Genomic DNA, 20,551 nt, shown 5'->3' with positions numbered 1-20,551 from the left:
TTTGAGCAAGGAGTGCTCAAAGGAGAAGCTTGTAGATTTGTCATCCTTTCAAGAGCCAAATTGTTTACAACTTGGTTGGAGCCATAACATTAATCTATGTGATTGATAGGTAAAAATTCTAAAAACCCTATGAATGTCATTTCGTGTTTTTGTATTTGCTATACATCATAGGCTTAAGGTGTTCGAATTTCTTGCTACAAAAATTATTTTGAAACTTCCGTTGCGCATACGGGCACCTTAATCGATCTCTTTTCATTAGGAATGCACAACCTGTCTTCTCTAAATAGGAACCCGTAATGCAAATAAAATTCGTCATGTGGACCATGCATACATGTTTCAAATACTCTTAAAATCCTCATCTAGCACATACAACTCCTTGACATGCTCAAACCCCAAAATTTTAGACTCCAAGGTAGAGAAAAGTATGTACCTTCGTGATAGTGCGTCGGCCACTACATTCTCCTTACCTTGTTTATAATTGATGATGTAGGGAAATGTCTCTATGAATGCCACCCACTTGGCATGCCGCTTGTTCAGCTTCTTTTGTCCCTTAAAGTGCTTTAAGCATTCATGATCCGTATGAATCACAAACTCCCTAGGCCTCAAGTAGTGCTGCCACGTCTCAAGAGTCCTCACAAGTGCATAGAGCTCCTTGTCATATGTCGGATAGTTAAGCGCTGCTCCATTAAGCTTTTCAATAAAATATGCTAACTTAATTATGTAGGGGAATGTCTCTATGAATGCCACACACTTGGCATGCCGCTTGTTCAGCTTTTGTTGCCCCTTAAGGTGCTTTAGAGACTCATGATCGGTATGAATCACAAACTCCTTAGGCCTTAAGTAGTGCTGCCACGTCTCTAGAGTCCTCACAAGTGCGTAGAACTCCTTATCATACGTGGGATAATTCAGGGCGGCTCCATTGAGTTTCTCGCTAAAGTATGCCACCGGTCGACCTCCTTGCATCAAGACTCCACCAATACCTACACCTGAAGCATCACATTCAATTTCAAAGGTATTAGCAAAATCAGGTAAAACAAGTAAAGGAGCATTAATTAACTTTTGCTTAATAAGGTTAAGAGACTTCTCTTGCTCCTCGCCCCAATGGAATGGAACGTTCTTCTTGATCACCGCCGTCATTGGTGATGCAAGTGTGCTAAAATCTTTTACAAACCTCCTATAGAAGCTTGCAAGACCATGAAAACTTCGAACTTGACCAACAGTAGTAGGCGTTGGCCAATCTCGAATGGCACTTACCTTGTCTTCATCAACTTGTATACCCTGTGAACTTACCACAAAACCCAGAAAGACATGTTTGCTCGTACAAAAATCACATTTCGTTAAGTTAGCATATAAATTCTCAGCCCTTAGTGTGATTAGTACAAGTCTCAAGTGATTAACATGCTCATCTAAGTTTTTGCTATACACTAGGATATCATCAAAATAAACAACAACAAACTTTCCTATGTGTGCACGCAAAACATGATTCATGAACCTCATAAAGGTGCTAGGAGCGTTAGTTAAGCCAAAAGGCATGACCATACACTCATATAACCCGTATTTGGTTTTAAAAGCAGTTTTCCACTCATCACCTTCCCTCATCCTAATTTGGTGATAACCACTTTTCAAATCAATCTTGCTAAAGATACAAGCACCATGCAACTCATCTAACATATCATCTAGTCTAGGTATGGGATGCCTATACTTAATGGTTATGTTATTGATTGCCCTACAATCCACACACATACGCCATGAGCCATCTTTCTTAGGAACTAATATAGCAGGTACAACACAAGGAGACATGGACTCACGCACAAAACCCCTATCTAACAACTCACTTACCTGCCGTTGAAGCTCCTTAGCCTCCTCCGGATTGTTCCTATAAGCTGGACGATTTGGCAATGCACTCCCGGCCACCAAATCAATTTGGTGCTCAATCCCCCTCAATGGTGGTAGCCTTTGAGGTAGCTCCTCCGGAAATATATCATCAAATTCCTGCAAAAGTGAAACAACAATGCTCGGAAGGGACTCGGCTATATCTCTTGTGTTAAAGAGGATCTCTTTATAAAGAATCAACACAAGTGGTTCATGTGTGTGCATCAACTGCTTCAACTCACTTTTTTGGGCCATGTATGTTTTCTTTTTGGCCTCTTTCCTCTCATTTTCTTTTCCCTCATTTTCTTTCCTCTCCTTTTTCTTTTGTATGGCTATCTCACTCTTTTGATCACTCTTTTTTTCAGCCATTTCCTTTTTATTTTCCAAGGCCACCTCACTTTTTAGTTCACTCTTTCTTTCGGCCTCATATCTCTTTTTCTTTTTCGAATGGTCCTCCAACACTTGCTTTGGGGACAAAGGAAGTAATACAATGGAATCCTTTTTTAACATAAAGGAATACCTATTCTTGAAACCATCATGAGTCACCTTCCTATCGTATTGCCAAGGCCTACTCAACAAGATATGACAAGCATGCATTGGCACTACATCACATAAAACCTCTTCAATGTACTTCCCAATCGAAAAAGACACCAACACCAGTTTTGTCACCTTCACCTCCGCACAATCATTCAACCATTGAAGTCTATATGGTTGAGGGTGCTTTAGTGTAGGCAAGCTCAATTTTTCCACCATCTCAACACTAGCCACATTAGTACAACTCCCCCCCATCTATGATTAAATTGCAAACCTTTTGATTCACAAAACACCTAGTGTGGAACAAGTTCTCTCTTTGGTTAGTCTCCTCCTCCTTGACTTGGGCACTCATGATACGCCTAGTCACTAGTGCCTCACCTATAACCGCCTCATACCCCTCATCAGGATCCTCTAATGCAGGCATCTCATCATCATCATCATCACCCTCACTATGAGATTCATACTCACCATAGTCATTCAAAATCATCACCCTCTTATTAGGACATTCACTAGAAATATGACCCAACCCTTGACACCTAAAACATTTAGTATCTCTAGATCGATTAGAAGGAGTTTCAGATTTACCTTGCACTCCTTGCTTAGATGCCTCTTGTTTGGTCTCAAATTTGGGCTTGCTCACCACCTTATTCTCTTCACGCTTCACCACATTTGATCGCCATGAAGATGATGAAACTCCGGTTTGATTGGTGCGGCCAACTCCACACCTTTTGAGTTGTTGCTCCACTTTTATGGCCATTTGCACCATTTCTTCTAGATCCAAGTAGTGCCGAAGCTCAACTTGATCTTGTATTTCCCTGTTCAAACCACAAAGAAAACGAGCCATCGTCGCCTCATTATCTTCCTCAATATTAGCCCTAATCATGACTACTTCCATCTCCTTATAGTAGTCCTCAACACTCTTCACCTCTTGCCTTAAAGTTTGTAGCCTCTTAAACATCTCCCTATAGTAGTGGTTGGGTACAAACCTTTTTCTCATCACTCTCTTCATCTCATCCCAAGTTTCTATGGGCCTCTCATTGTACCTCCTCCTAGTGGTCACTAATTGATCCCACCAAATGAGAGCATAGTCTAAAAATTCAACCACCGCCAACCTCACCTTCTTTTGTTCGTAATAGTGGTGACACTCAAACACAAACTCTACCCTCTTTTCTCACTCTAAATATGCCTCCGGATCAGATTTCCCATGGAACGAAGGATTTTCATCTTAATACTACCCATATGACCATCTTTCCTATTCCCATCATATCTACCCCGAACGGCTTCTCTTCTACCTCTACCAATTCCTCTACTTCTTCCATTCCTACCCCAATTATCATTTTGGCTCTCCTCTTCTCCTCCAAAATCAACCTCTTCCTCTTCTTCTTCTCTACCCATATTTTTAGGATTTGATTTTTTTTTTACTCGTACTAACCTCAAGCCTATCCAACCGCTCATGTAACGGCTCCATATCAACCTTCAACATCCTACTAAAATGCCCAAACAACGCCTCCATTTGAAACTTAGATAACCTCGGGTTCGAATTATCTCCTACCTCCTTCTCCATTTAATTTCAGATTTGTACCTGCAAGAAAACGTTAGTCGAAAAAAATATTCCTCACCCAAATTCTCACGATCACTCCAAAGAAATTCACTCGTCTCTCCTCTCGTATTTTGTTTGCTCACAACAAATACTCACTACTCACTCCAAAGAAATAACACTCACACTCAAATGTTTCCACTCGAATTTGATGTCTCTCTCTAAAGGGTGCTCAAGCTTTGTATTCGTCTATCAAACAATCAAGTTCAAACTCGTGAACAAATGCGATCGACTCACGTGGACTGCGCAGACAAGCAAGTTGAAGATAGATATTTTTTTTTTGACTGTGTGAGACACTACTATATGTCTCACAAAAAGGAATAGAACAAAATATCAAAAAGAAATATTGGCAAATTTTCGGAATTTTTTTTTTCCTGCTCTGAAAATTCCTAAAATTCAGAGAAAAATAAGACACGAAGTTTCATGTATCACAGATTCACGAACGACGAAAAATAATAGAACAAATCAGATCTGAAAGCGGAACTAAAGAATAATTAGATCTGAAGGATAAACTTACTTGAATTCAATGAACCTAAGCTCTGATACCAAATGATGTGAATCCACGTACGAATAAAAGCAAACACGATTAAATATGAATCGCGTCCTCAATTTAATATCGAACAAGGAATTCGTGTTGTCCCGATCTTTTGAATCAAGTGTGTGTGTTATGATTTTCACCTCTAAACTATGAAGTTTAGCAACAAATAATCACGAGATAAACAATCGAAAATTATGACGAACCTTCAAAGAACAAGTCTAAGACAATCCGCACAAGCACGATCGACAAACGCCACAAAGTTAAAAACTTTGATAAGTTTGATTTTTGTGAACAAAGCTAAAGCCTTGAAAAAGTTGAGAGAAAACTCAAAACTTTGATAAACTCAATAATAATATTCTGAAAAGTGTCTTCAAATTTCGTTCACCATAGGTTTACATATCAAAAGATATCAAATCTAGTTACCAAGATAATTAAAACTCTAAATATAGAAACAAATAATTTCCCAAATATGACTCGCGCTCGGGAGGTAGAATGTGACCGCTCGAGCGCCGAAGGCTCTGGACTATTCCCGCTCGGGCGGTAGAATGTGACCGCTCGGGCTCCGAGGGTTCTGGAAATTTTCTCCTTGGACAGTAAGTGTGGCGCTCGGGCGGTAATGTTTGGTCGCTCGGGCGCCGAAGCTGCTGGACTCCTTTTCATTTATCACCTGAATAATGTTCCTTTGGCTCCCAAACTTATTCCCATGCATCATGAACCCTTCAGCACTTTGCACCTTGCTTGTAAGTCCTTCTGCCTTGCTCATAAGCCCATGTAACACCTCTTTAAACTTCTTCAGTCGTCCTCTCGTGATTGGTCCCACAGGTAACTCTAAGGGATCCCATGCTTTCCTTGGGACGTGCACATCCGTGTTCGCATCAACTAAGAAAAGGAGGGATCCAATATTTGTTATTGTTGACAGATTTTTTAAGATGGCACATTTCATTGCTTGTCATAAAACGGATGACGCATCTAACATTACGGATTTGTTCTTTAGAGAAGTCCTTAGGTTGCATGGCATGCCTAGCACTATTGTTTCTGACCGTGATGTTAAGTTTTTGAGTTACTTTTGGAAAACGTTGTGGGCTAAATTGGGCACAAAATTGTTGTTTTCTACTACGTGTCATCCTCAAACTGATGGACAAACTGAAGTTGTTAATAGAACGTTAGGGACACGTTTGCGTGCTATTCTTAAAAAGAACTTAAAGAATTGGGAAGAATGTTTACCATTTGTTGAGTTTGCTTATAATCGTTGCATTCATTCTACTACCAATTATTCGCCGTTTGAAATTGTTTATGGGTTTAATCCTTTGACTCCGTTGGATTTGATGTCATTGCATGTGAGTGAAAGGTTAAACATGGATGGCAAGAAGAAAGTTGAATTTTTTAGGAGCTTGCATGAAAAGGCCAAAGCCAACATTGAGAAGAAGAATGAGCAATACACCAAGCAAACCAACAAGGGGAAGAAAAACGTGGTGTTTGAAAAGGGTGATTGGGTATGGCTACACTTGAGGAAGGAAAGGTTTCCGGAGATGCGACGTTCAAAGCTACTACCGAGGGGTGATGGGCCATTTCAAGTCCTCGAAAAGATAAATGACAATGCCTACAAACTTGATCAGCCAGGTGAGTATAACGTCAGTTCTACTTTTAATGTTAGTGATCTTTCTTTGTTTGATGTAGGTGATGACAAGATTTGAGGCCAAATCTTTTTCAAGAAGGGGAGGATGATGCGAAAACGGGTGGTCAAGCTCCAAGGAAAGCGTGGGATCCTTTAGAGTTGCCGGAGGGACCAATCATGAGAGGACGGCAAAAGAAATTCAAAGAGGCACTACAAGGGCTTATGAGCAATGAAGAAGGACTTACAAGCAAGGTGCAAAGTGCTGAAGGGTTCGTGATGCATGGGAGTAAGTTTGGGAGTCATAAGAACATCATTCAAGTGATGAATGAAGAAAACGTCCAGAATGCTCCGCGCCCGTGCGGTAAAATACTACCGCCCGAGCGCCAAACGTATTGCCCAAGAGTTGATTTCCAGAACACTCGGCGCCCGAGTGGTCATTTTATACCGCCCGAGCGCGAATAGTCCAGAACCCTCGGCGCTCGAGAGGTAATATCCTACCGCCCGAGCACGTGTCAGATGCGAGAAAATCTTTAGTTTCCTAGTTAGAGTTTAATTGATCTTGGTAACTTGATTTTGAAAATCTTTAGATTGTACACAATATTATGGACGAAATTTTACGCACAATACACATTATTATTGATTGAATATACAACTTTTGAGATTTTTCTCTCAACTTTTTTCAAGGCTTTTGCATTGTTTTCATCAAAAATCAAACTTATCAAGATTCATTCTTGTGGCGTTTGTCGATTGCGTTGTTGCTCCCACTGTTATCAAGGCTTTTGCTTTTCTTACGCACGTGGTCACTAGTTTCAATGGCCTCTCATTATACCTCCTCCTAGTGGTCACTAGTTGATCCCACCAAATGAAAGCATAGTCTAGAAATTCAACCACCGCCAACCTAACCTTCTTTTGCTCGGAATAGTGGTGACATTCAAACACAAACGCTACCCTATTTTCCCACTCTAAATATGCCTCCGTGTCAGATTTACCATGGAACGATGGGATTTTCATCTTAATTCTACCCATGTTACCATCTTCCCTATTCCCATCATATCTACCCCGTACGGCTTCTCTTCTACCTCTACCAAATCCTCTATGTAATGCCCGAAATTATTTAATTGCTGAATTGACATGATGATGAAAACACGACTCCGAGAATGACTTGAGAAAGCATGTGAATTGTGTTGGTTGTATATCTAGCAGACCTCGTGCACATGCGCGGAGACAGGATGCGCATATGCTCGAATAGCCAGTGCCGAGGCAGAAGACCTCGCGCATATGCGCGAGACAGAGCGCGGATATGCGCGAGCAGGTACAATGTAAAGTGCCGAGACAGAACCTCTCGTGCATATGAGCGAAGACAAGGCACGCATATGCGCGAGAAGCTAAAATGCTATGTGCCGAGACAGAGTGATACGAAACCTCGTACGAATGAGTAGCAAACACGATTATCGAAATCGTACCCTCAACTCAATAACAAACAAGGATCGATTATGTTGTCCCGATCTTTTGAAACAAGTAACGATTTGTGATATTGACCTCTAAGAGATTAAATCTTAGCAACAAATATCAACGATAATAACAATTGAATTTCAAACGAACCTTCAAAGAACTTGTTTTGACAATCCGCGCGAAAAACAATCGACAAACGCCACAAAGATGCAATCTTTGATAAGTTTGATTTTTGGTTTTGAACAAAGCTTTAAAAGCCTTGATAATTGAGAGAAAACCTCAAAATATTTCTTAATGTTTGAAGTGGTTCGTTCATCATTGATACAATACATATAAATACAATAAAATAACAAGAAAGTTGTGTAGAAAGCATTAATTAAAGTAACTAGCAATTTTGACACAGAAGTGCGCGCGGTAGCGCCAGATCTCGCGCGGGGGCGCGCAAGAATCTACCCAAAGAAAGTGCTCCGGCGCGCGGTTGTGCCGGAAATGGCGCGGTGGCGCGCGCCATGGGCGCGGCCACGCCGGAAGTCGCGCGGGGGCGCGGCGCCCTCGGCCCAAATGCGTGCAATCTTTAATTCTAAGCGCGCGGGTGCGCGTGTGCTGCTGTCCTCATGGTCTTTTATCTCATGAATAACATTCCAAAGACCTCCAATATTATTCCCATGTTTCCCAACCTCCTCTAATTTAGTCACCCAATTTGTAATCCCTCTTTGGTAACTCAACATGAATCCTTGAAGTGCTTCTTTAAATTTCTTGCTACGTCCCCTCGTTATAGGTCCTTCGGGCAACTCCAACGACTCCAATGCTTTCTTTGGTGCTTGATCAACCACGTTTGCATCATCCTCCCCTTCTTGAAAAGGATTTGTCCTCAAATCTTGATCATCTCCTACATCAAACAACGAAAGATCACTAACATTAAAAGTAGAACTGACATTATACTCACCTGGCAGATCAAGTTTATATGCATTGTCATTGATCCTTTCAATCACTTGAAATGGTCCATCACCCCTAGGTAAGAGCTTTGAACGTCGCTTCTCTGGAAATCTTTCCTTCCTTAAGTGCAACCACACCCAATCTCCCTTTTCAAAAACCATCTTTTTCCTCCCCTTGTTGGCTTGCTTCGTGTATTGTAAATTCTTCTTTTCGATGTTATCCTTGACCTTCTCATGCAAGCTCCTAACAAATTCAGCTTTTTTCTTGCCATCCATATTCAACCTTTCACTCACAGGTAAAGAAATCAAATCCAACGGAGTCAAAGGATTAAACCCATATACAATTTCAAATGGCGAATAATTTGTAGTAGAATGCACACAACGATTATAAGCAAACTCAACAAATGGCAAACAATCCTCCCAATTCTTTAAGTTCTTCTTAATAATAGCACGTAAAAGTGTTCCTAAAGTTCGGTTAACAACTTCAGTTTGTCCATCCGTTTGAGGATGACATGTAGTAGAAAACATCAGTTTCGTGCCAAGTTTAGCCCACAAAGTTTTCCAAAAGTAACTCAAGAATTTAGCATCACGATCAGATACAATAGTCCTAGGCATACCATGCAACCTAACGACTTCCTTGAAAAACAAATCCGCCATGTTTGATGCATCATCGGTTTTATGACAAGCAATAAAATGTGCCATCTTAGAGAATCTATCAACAACAACAAATATTGAATCTCTCCCCTTCTTAGTTCTCGGAAAACCTAAAACAAAATCCATAAAAATATCAGTCCAAGGTTCACTAGGAACAGGAAGTGGTGTATACAATCCTTGTGGTTGTGTTCTAGACTTAGCTTGTCTACAAGTAATGCACTTTTCACAAACACGCTCAACATCACGTTTCATATGTGGCCAATAAAAATGCTCATGCAAACAACTCAAAGTTTTAGCCACACCAAAGTGCCCTATCAAACCATCACCATGTGCCTCCCTCACAAGTAATTCACGAATTGATGACTTAGGAATGCACAATCTATCTTCTCTAAATAAAAACCCATTATGCAAATAAAATTTATCATGCGGACCATGCATACATATTTCAAATACTTCCTTAAAATCCCCATCGATGGCATACAATTCTTTCACATGTTCAAATCCCAAGATTTTTGAATCCAAGGTAGAGATTAGTACGTACCTCTGTGATAGTGCGTCGGCCACTACATTATCCTTACCTTGTTTGTACTTGATTATGTAGGGAAATGTTCCTATGAATGCCACCCATTTGGCATGCCGCTTGTTCAATTTCTGTTGTCCCCTAAGGTACTTTAGAGACTCATGATCCGTATGGATCACAAACTCCTTAGGCCTCAAGTAGTGTTGCCACATTTCCAAAGTCCTCACAAGCGCGTACAACTCTTTGTCATACGTTGGATAGTTCAGTGCTGCTCCAATGAGTTTCTCACTAAAATACGCCACTAGTCGTCCTCCTTGCATCAAAACACCTCCAATACCTACATCTGAAGCATCACATTCAATTTCAAAAGTATTAGAAAAAATCAGGTAAAACAAGTAAAGGCGCATTAATTAATTTTTGTTTAATAATATTAAAAGACTTCTCTTGCTCCTCGCCCCAATGAAATGGAACGTTCTTTTTAATCACTGCTGTCATCGGTGCCGCCAGTGTGCTAAAATCTTTTACAAACCTCCTATAGAAGCTTGCAAGACCATGAAAGCTTCGAACTTGACTAACATTAGCAGGCGTCGGCCAATCTCGAATCGCACTTACCTTGTCTTCATTCACTTGTATCCCCTGTGAACTTACAACGAATCCAAGAAATACAAGTTTTCGTGTACAAAAATCACATTACTTAAGATTAGCATATAAATGTTCATCTCTAAGTGCTATCAATACAAGTCTCAAGTGTTTAACGTGATCATCCAAATTTTTGCTATACACTAGGATATCATCAAAATAGACAACAACAAATTTTCCTATGTATGTACGTAAAACATGATTCATTAACCTCATAAAGGTACTAGGAGCTTAGTTAAACCAAAAGGCATTACCATCCACTCATATAACCCGTACTTGGTTTTAAATGCTGTTTTCCACTCGTCACCTTCCCTCATTCTAATTTGGGGATAACCACTCTTCAAATCAATCTTACTAAAAATACATGCACCATGCAACTCATCTAACATATCATCTAGTCTAGGTATGGGATGCCTATACTTGATGGTAATGTTATTGATTGCCCTACAATCCACACACATACGCCATGAGCCATCTTTCTTAGGAACTAATAAAACAGGCACAGCACAAGGAGACATGGACTCACGCACAAAACCCCTATCTAACAATTCACTTACCTGCCGTTGAAGCTCCTTAGTTTCCTCCGGATTGCTTCTATAAGCTGGACGATTTGGCAATGCACTTCCGGGCACAAAATCAATTTGGTGCTCAATCCCCCTCAATGGTGGTATTCCTTGAGGTAGTTCCTCCGGAAATATATCATCAAACTCCTGCAAAAGGGAAACAACAATGCTCGGAAGATTTCCGGCTATATCACTTGTGTTAAAGAGAATCTCTTTGTAAAAAATCAACACAAGTGTATCATGTGTGTGCAACAATTGTTTCATTTCACTCTTTTGGGCCATATATGTTTTCTTATTGACCTCTTTCCTCTCATTTTCTTTTCCCTCTTTTTTTATCTCTATGGTCATCTCATCATTTTTTTTATCACTTATTTTTTTGACCATATCTTTTTCTTGTTTGTTTAAGGCCACCTCACTTTTCTTTTCACTCTTTCTTTCGGCCTCATTTCTTTTTTTCTTTTCTCGTTGGTCCTCCATTATTTGTTTTGGGGACAAGGGAAGTAAAACAATGGGTTCTTTCTTTAGTACAAAAGAATATCTATTTCTAAACCCATCATGTGTCACTTGCCTATCATATTGTCATGGTCTCCCTAACAAAATATGACAAGCATGCATTGGCACCACATCACACAACACCTCATCAATATACTTTCCAATCGAAAACGCAACCAAAACTTGTTTGTTCACTTTCACTTCAGCACAGTCATTCAACCACTGTAACTTATATGGTTGAGGATGTTTCAAAGTAGGCAAGCTCAATTTTTCTACCATCTCAAGACTAGCAACATTGGTACAACTTCCTCCATCTATAATAAGATTGCAAACCTTGCTATTGACAAAACACCTAGTATGGAATAAGTTTTCCCTTTGGTTAGTTTCTTCTTCCTTGACTTGGGTACTCATTATACGCCTAGTCACTAACGCTTCACCCACAACTGCCTCATATCCTTCATCAGGATCCTCTAACGCAGGCATCTCATCTTCATCCTCTCCATCATCTCCCTCACTATGAGATTCATACTCCCCAAAATTATTCAACACCATCACCCTTTTATTGGGACATTGGCTAGCTATATGTCCAACTCCTTGACACCTAAAACATTTAATATCTCTAGAACGATTAATAGGAGTTTCAGGTTTACCTTGCAATCCCTGCTTAGGCGCCTCCTGTTTAATGTCAACTTTGGGCTTGATCACTACCTTACTTTCTTCTCGTTTAACAACGTTGGAACGCCAAGGTGTTGATGTATTCCCAGCTTGTGTGGTACGGCCAACTCCTCTCCTCTTGAGTTGTTGCTCCACTTTTATTGCCATCTGCACCATTTCATCTAGATCCAAGTAATGTCTAAGCTCCACTTGGTCTTGAATTTCCCTGTTCAAACCACACATAAAACGAGCCATAGTAGCCTCACTATCCTCCTCTATGTTTGCTCTTATCATGACTACTTCCAACTCTTTATAGTAGTCCTCAACACTCTTCACACCCTGTCTCAAGGTTTGTAACTTCTTAAACATTTCTCTATAGTAGTGATTTGGTACAAACCTCTTCCTCATTACGCTCTTCATTTCAGCCCAAGTTTCTATAGGTCGCTCATTGCATCTTCTTTTAGTGGTCACTAATTGATCCCACCAAATAAGTGCATAATCAACAAATTCAACGACGGCCAACCTAACCTTTTTGAGTTCAGAATAATGGTGACAATCAAAAACAAATTCAACTCGCTTTTCCCATTCTAAATAAGCTTCAGGGTCTGACTTACCATGGAACGACGGAATTTTCATTTTAATGCTTCCTATGTTACTATCTTCCTTATTCCCATCATTGTACCTACCACGTACGGCTTCTCTTCTTCCCCTACCAAATCCTCCTCTACCTCGTCCTCTCCTACCCCAGTTCTTGTTTTGACTTTCCTCTTCTACATCCAAATCATATTCATCCTCTTCTTCTTCAACTGTACCCAAACCTTTAGGCTTAGATTTATTTTCACTAGTGCTAACCTCAAGCCTATCCAACCTCTCATATAAAGGATCCAACTCGGTCCTCATCATCCTACTAAAATGCCCAAATAACGCCTCCATTTGAACCTTAGACAACCCCTGGTTCGAACTATCTCCTACCTCCCTCTCCATTTTACTTTTCAGATTTTGTACCTGCAAGAAAATGTTAGTAGAAATAAAAGATATTCCTCACCCAAATTCTCATGATCACTCCAAAGAAATAACGCTCGCACTCAAATATTTTTCGCTCAAATTTGATAGTTCTCTCAAAGGTGTACTCAAGCTTTGTATTTGTATATCAAACTACCAAGATTCAATTCGTGGACAATCGCAACTGTCTCACTTGGATTGTACAAAAACAAGAACGATAGAATAACACAAAACAAATTTTTCGAGAATTCCGGATTAACAAATAACAAAGGATGATAAAAATAACGCAGATCTTAGAATAAAACAAAGGATAACACAAAACTGATGCAGAACGAATTTTGTTTTTGTTTTTGATTGATATGACAATAGAAACGAAAGATAACACATATCTTATTAATAGAACAAAGGATAATACAGATCTGAAAACAGAAACGAAAGGATAGCACATATCTGATAACAGAACGAAATTTATATTTTTTTTATTTTTAGATAGATCTGAAAATAACAACGATAACTTACTTGAATCAATGAACCAAAGCTCTGATACCAAATGATACGAAACCTCGTACGAATGAGTAGCAAACACGATTATCGAAATCGTACCCTCAACTCAATAACAAACAAGGATCGATTATGTTGTCCCGATCTTTTGAAACAAGTAACGATTTGTGATATTCACCTCTAAGAGATTAACTCTTAGCAACAAATATCAACGATAATAACAATTGAATTTCAAACGAATCTTCAAAGAACTTGTTTTGACAATCTGCGCGAAAAACAATCGACAAACGCCACAAAGATGCAATCTTTGATAAGTTTGATTTTTGGTTTTGAACAAAGCTTTAAAAGCCTTGATAATTGAGAGAAAACCTCAAAATATTTCTTAATGTTTGAAGTGGTTCGTTCATCATTGATACAATACATATAAATACAATAAAATAACAAGAAAGTTGTGTAGAAAGCATTAATTAAAGTAACTAGCAATTTTGACACGGAAGTGCGCGCGGTAGCGCCGGATCTCGCACGGGGGCGCGCAAGAATCTGCCCAAAGAAAGTGCTCCGGCGCGCGGTTGCGCCGGAAATGGCGCGGTAGCGCGCGCCATGCGCGCGGCCGCGCCGGAAGTCGCGCGGGGGCACGGCGCCCTCGGCCCAAATGCGTGCAATCTGATATGAATCCAAGTACGAATAAAAAGCAAACACGATTAAAATTGAATCGCGCCCTCAATTTAAAAACGAACATGGAATTCGTTGTTGTGTCCCGATCTTTTGCATCAAGTATGGTGTGATTTTCACCCCTAAACTACGAGGTTTAGTAATAAAGAATCACGATGAAAACAATCGAAATTTAGAACGAACCTTCAAAGAACAAGTCAATGACAATCCGCACAAGACGATCGACAAACGCCACAAAGTTAAAAACTTTGATAAGTTTGATTTTTTTGTTTACAAAGCAAAAGCCTTGAAAGTTGAGAGAAAAGTTCTCAAAAGTTTTTTGATATTCAATGAATAATGATCTCAAAATTCGTCCAATATATTTACATAGTCAAGATATGAAATCTAGTTGCCAAAATAATTAAAACACTAACTTAGGAAAACAAATCTGCGCCGCGCGCATATGCGCGCCCCGACTCGCGCATATGCGCGCAAGTCTCTGCCCATGTCGCGCATATGCGCGCCCTAATCTGGCGCATATGCGCGAAGCCCACTGTTAAAGTCTTCTGTGTCCAGTACTTCTCGCGCATATGCGCGTCCCTTCGCGGCGCATGTGCGCGAGCTCGCGCATATGCGCACCCTGTCTTCGCGCATGTGCGCGAGATCTTCTGTCCAGATTTGCGCTCCGTTTTGCATGGATGCTTGAATAATGTTCACATGATCCCCATGCATCACGAACCTTTCATCACTCTGTATCTCGCTTTTCAATCCGCCTTCTTTGCTCATAAACCCATTCAATGCTTCTTTGAACCTCTTCAGACGTCCCCTCGTGATTGGTCCATCCGGCAACTCTAAAGGGTCCCATGCTTTCCTTGGGGCTTGAACAACCGTGTTCGCATCATCCTCCCCTTCTTGAAAAGGATTTGTCCTCAAATCTTGTTCATCACCTACATCAAACAACGACAAATCAGTAACATTGAAAGTGGAACTCACATTGTACTCACCTGGTAAATCGAGTTTGTAAGCGTTATCATTGATCCTTTCTAGAATTTGAAATGGTCCATCGCCCCTAGGTAGTAGCTTTGAACGACGCTTCTCGGGGAACCTTTCCTTCCGCAAGTGGAGCCACACCCAATCACCTTTCTCAAATATCACCTTCTTCTTCCCTTTGTTGGCTTGCTTGGCATATTGCTCATTTCTCTTCTCAATGTTGGCCTTGACCTTTTCATGCAACCCTCTAACAAATTCAGCCTTCTTTTTGCCGTCCATGTTCAACCTTTCACTCACAGGTAAAGACATCAAATCCAACGGAGTCAAAGGATTAAAACCATACACAATCTCAAATGGCGAATAATTAGTAGTAGAATGCATGCAGCGATTATAAGCAAACTCAACAAATGGCAAACAATCTTCCCAATTCTTTAAGTTCTTCTTAAGTATAGCACGCAAAAGTGTTCCTAAAGTCCTATTAACAACTTCAGTTTGCCCATCCGTTTGAGGATGACAAGTAGTAGAAAACAACAATTTTGTGCCAAGTTTAGCCCATAGAGTTTTCCAAAAGTAACTTAAAAACTTAACATCACGGTCAGACACAATAGTCCTAGGCATGCCATGCAACCTAACGACTTCTCTAAAGAACAAATCCGCAATGTGAGAGGCATCATCAGTTTTGTGACAAGCAATAAAATGTGCCATCTTAGAAAATCTATCAACCACAACAAATATCGAATCCCTCCCCTTCTTAGTCCTAGGCAACCCCAAAACAAAATCCATAGAAATGTCAATCCAAGGTTCACTAGGAACAGGAAGTGGTGTATACAATCCATGTGGTTGTGTCCTAGACTTAGCTTGCCTACAAGTTATGCACTTATCACAAACTCGCTCAACATCACGCCTCATATGTGGCCAATAAAAATGTTCATGCAAAGCATTCAAGGTTTTTGCCACACCAAAGTGTCCCATCAAACCACCCCCATGTGCCTCCCTAACAAGTAATTCACGAATGGATGATTTAGGGATGCACAACCTATACTCTCTAAACAAGAAACCATTATGCAAATAGAATTTTTCGTGTGGTCCATGCATACAAGTTTCAAACACACTCTTAAAATCCTCATCCAGCACATACAACTCTTTCACATGCTCAAATCCCAAAATTTTTGATTCCAAGGTAGAGATTAGTACGTACCTCCGGGATAGTGCGTCGGCCACTATGTTTTCTTTACCTTGTTTGTACTTGATGATGTATGGGAACGTTTCAATGAATGCCACCCACTTTGCATGCCGCTTGTTCAACTTATGTTGCCCCTTGAGGTGTTTTAGGGACTCATGATCCGAATGAATCACAAATTCCTTAGGCCTCAAGTAGTGCTGCCACGTCTCTAGAGTCCTCACAAGTGCGTATAACTCCTTGTCATACGTGGGATAGTTCAAGGCGGCTCCATTGAGCTTCTCACTAAAGTATGCCACTGGCCGCCCTCCTTGCATCAAAACTCCGCCAATACCTATACCTGAAGCATCACATTCAATTTCAAACGTATTAGCAAAGTCAGGCAAAACAAGTAAAGGAGCATTAATTAATTTTTGCTTAATAGTATTAAAAGACTTCTCTTGCTCCTCGCCCCAATGGAATGGGACGTTCTTTTTTATTACTGCCGTCATCGGCGCGGCCAAGGTGCTGAAATCTTTTACAAACCTCCTATAAAAGCTTGCAAGACCATGAAAACTTCGAACTTGGCCAACAGTAGTAGGCGTTGGCCAATCCCGAATAGCACTTACCTTGTCTTCATCAACTTGTATCCCCTGTGAACTTACAACAAAGCCAAGAAAGACAAGTTTGTTTGTACAAAAATCACATTTCTTAAGGTTAGCATATAAACTTTCAGCCCGTAGTGAGATTAGCACAAGTCTCAAGTGGTGTACATGCTCTTGTAGATTCTTGCTATACACTAGGATATCATCAAAGTAGACAACAACAAATTTTCCTATATGTGCACGCAAGACATGATTCATTAACCTCATAAAGGTGCTAGGAGCATTAGTTAAGCCAAAAGGCATGACCATCCACTCGTACAACCCATACTTGGTTTTAAAAGCAGTTTTCCACTCATCACCTTCCCTCATCCTAATTTGATGATAGCCACTCTTCAAATCAATTTTGCTAAAGATACAAGCACCATGCAATTCATCTAACATATCATCTAGTCTAGGTATGGGATGCCTATACTTAATGGTTATGTTATTGATTGCTCTACAGTCCACACACATTCGCCATGAGCCATCTTTCTTAGGAACTAATAAAACAGGCACAGCACAAGGGGACATGGACTCACGCACAAAACCCTTATCTAACAACTCACTTACCTGCCGTTGAAGCTCCTTAGTCTCCTCCGGATTGCTCCTATAGGCGGGACGATTTGGCAATGCACTCCCAGGCACGAAATCGATTTGGTGCTCGATTCCCCTCAATGGTGGTAAGCCTCGAGGTAACTCCTCCGGAAATACATCTTCAAATTCCTGCAAAAGTGAAACAACAATGCTCGGAAGGGACCCGGCTATATCACTTGTGTTAAGGAGGATCTCCTTATAAACAATCAACACAAGTGGTTCATGTGTGTGCATCAATTGTTTCAACTCACCTTTTTGGGCCATATATGATTTCTTTTTGGCCTCTTTCCTCTCAATTTCTTTCCTCTCATTTTTCTTTTGTAAGGCTGTCGCACTCTTTTGATCACTCTTTTTTTCAGCCATTTCATTTTCATTTTCAAAGGCCATCTCACTTTTTAGTTCACTCTTTTTTTCGGCCTCATCTCTCTTCTTTTTTTTCAAATGGTCCTCCAACACTTGCTTTGGGGACAAAGGAAGTAATACAATGGATTCCTTCTTCAATACAAATGAATACCTATTCTTGTACCCATCATGTGTCACTCGCCTATCATATTGCCACGGTCTACCCAACAAGATATGACAAGCATGCATTGGTACCACATCACACAAGACCTCATCCACATATTTTCCAATAGAAAAAGGCACTAGCACTTGTTTGTTAACCTTCACTTCCGCACAATCATTCAACCATTGAAGCCTATATGGTTGAGGGTGCTTTAATGTAGGTAACCCCAATTTCTCCACCATTTCAACACTAGCCACATTAGTACAACTCCCCCCATCTATGATTAGATTGCAAACTTTTTGGTTTACAAAACACCTAGTATGGAACAAGTTCTCCCTTTGGTTAGTCTCCTCCTCCTTGACTTGGGCACTCATAATTCGCCTAGTCACTAGTGCTTCACCTACAACTGCCTCATAACCCTCGTCAGGATCCTCTAATGCAGGCATCTCATCATCATCACCCTCACTTTGAGACTCATATTCACCATAGTCATTTAAAATCATTACCCTTTTATTAGGACATTCACTAGAAATATGACCTAACCCTTGACACCTAAAACATTTAACATCTCTAGATCGATTAGAAGGAGTTTCAGATTTACCTTGCACTCCTTGTTTAGGCGCCTCTTGTTTGGTCTCAAATTTGGGCTTGGTCACCACCTTGTTCTCCTCACGTTTCACCACATTTGATCGCCATGAAGATGATGAACCCCCAGTTGGATTGGTGCGGCCAACTCCACGCCTTTTGAGTTGTTGCTCCACTTTTATGGCCATTTGCACCATCTCGTCTAGATCCAAGTAGTGCCGAAGCTCAACTTGATCTTGGATTTCCCTGTTCAAACCACAAAGAAAACGTGCCATGGTCGCCTCATTATCTTCCTCAATATTGGCCCTAATCATGACTACTTCCATCTCCTTATAGTAGTCCTCAACACTCTTCACCCCTTGCCTCAAAGTTTGTAGTCTCTTAAACATCTCCCTATAGTAGTGGTTGGGCACAAACCTTTTCCTCATGACCCTCTTCATCTCATCCCAAGTTTCAATGGGATTCTCATTATACCTCCTCCTAGTGGTCACTAGTTGATCCCACCAAATGAGAGCATAGTCTAGAAATTCCACCACCGCCAACCTAACCTTCTTTTGCTCGGAGTAGTGGTGACATTCAAACACGAACTCTACCCTCTTTTCCCACTCTAAGTATGCCTCCGGGTCAGATTTCCCATGGAACGATGGAATTTTCATCTTAATACTACCCATGTTTCCATCCTCCCTATTCCCATCATATCTACCCCTTACGGCCTCTCTTTTCCCTCTACCAAATCCTCTACCTCTTCCAATCCTACCCCAATTTTCGTTTTGGCTCTCCTCATCTCCTCCCAAATCATACTCTTCCTCTTCTTCTCCCCTACCCATATTTTTTGGCTTAGATTTATCTCCACTAGTACTAACTTCAAGCCTATCCAACCGCTCATTTAATGGCTCTAACTCGGTTCTCATCATCCTACTAAAATGCCCAAATAACGCTTCCATTTGTACTTTAGATAACCCCGGGTTCGAACTATCTCCTACCTCCCTCTCCATTTAATTTCAGTTTGTACCTGCAAGAAAAACGTTAGTAGAAAACGATATGTTCCGCACCCAAATGCTCACGGTGACTCCAAAGAAAGTCGCTCGTCACTCCTCTCAATTTTTTTCTTTTCCTCACAACAAATACTCACCGTTCACTCCAAAGAAAATTCACTCGGACTCAAGTATTTTCATTCAAATTCGAGGGTTCCCTCAAGGTGCTCAAGCTTTGTATTTGCGTATATCAAACAATCAAGTTCAACTTGTGAACAAATGTGATCGACTCACTTGGACTGCGTAGACAAGAAATTTGAAGTTATAATTTTTTTTTGTTTGACTATGAGAGACAATTGAATATGACTCTATCAAGAAAATAGAACAAAATACCAATAAGAAATACTGGTGAATTTTCGGATTTTGTTTTTGTTTTTTTTTTAAGAATTCCGAAAATTCAAAGAAAAATAAATAAGACACAAAATTTCGTGTATCACAGATTCACGAACGACGAAGAATGATAGAAACAAACAGATTTGAAAGCAGAACTAAAGGATAATTAGATCTAATAAATAGAACGAAGGATAAACTTACTTGAATTCAATTAACCAAAAGCTCTGATACCAAATGATATGAATCCAAGTACGAATAAAAAGCAAACACGATTAAAATTGAATCGCGCCCTCAATTTAAAAACGAACAAGGAATTCTTTGTTGTGTCCCGATCTTTTGAATCAAGTATGGTGTGATTTTCACCCCTAAACTACGAGGTTTAGTAATAAAGAATCACGATGAAAACAATCGAAATTTAGAACGAACCTTCAAAGAACCAGTCAATGACAATCCGCACAAGACGATCGACAAACGCCACAAAGTTAAAA

The 20,551-nt window shown here is 40.3% G+C and overlaps 1 protein-coding gene and 1 pseudogene across 1 annotated transcript in view; both read right to left on the bottom strand.

Annotated features, from left to right (window-relative positions):
- Positions 1–230: 230 nt before the first annotated feature.
- LOC140969331 (uncharacterized) lies at positions 231–3,653 on the bottom strand (annotated as a pseudogene).
- Positions 3,654–14,582: 10,929 nt separating this feature from the next.
- LOC140969330 (uncharacterized) overlaps positions 14,583–20,551 on the bottom strand; it is a 6,592-nt gene continuing 623 nt past the window's right edge. Inside the window, exons 2-8 of the mRNA XM_073430645.1 lie at positions 18,147–19,303; positions 17,489–17,735; positions 16,408–17,041; positions 15,503–16,275; positions 15,224–15,358; positions 15,108–15,166; positions 14,583–14,624 (exon numbers count right to left, since the gene is read on the bottom strand). Of these exons, the coding sequence (XP_073286746.1) occupies positions 14,583–14,624; positions 15,108–15,166; positions 15,224–15,358; positions 15,503–16,275; positions 16,408–17,041; positions 17,489–17,735; positions 18,147–19,303 (3,047 nt within the window). The remainder of the gene's footprint in view (positions 14,625–15,107; positions 15,167–15,223; positions 15,359–15,502; positions 16,276–16,407; positions 17,042–17,488; positions 17,736–18,146; positions 19,304–20,551) is intronic.

Source organism: Primulina huaijiensis, unplaced genomic scaffold, assembly GCF_012295235.1.
Source record: "Primulina huaijiensis isolate GDHJ02 unplaced genomic scaffold, ASM1229523v2 scaffold40827, whole genome shotgun sequence".
NCBI lineage: Eukaryota > Viridiplantae > Streptophyta > Magnoliopsida > Lamiales > Gesneriaceae > Primulina > Primulina huaijiensis.
The sequence above is the reverse complement of the archived record's forward strand: the minus strand, read 5'-3'. Positions and strand labels throughout refer to the sequence as shown.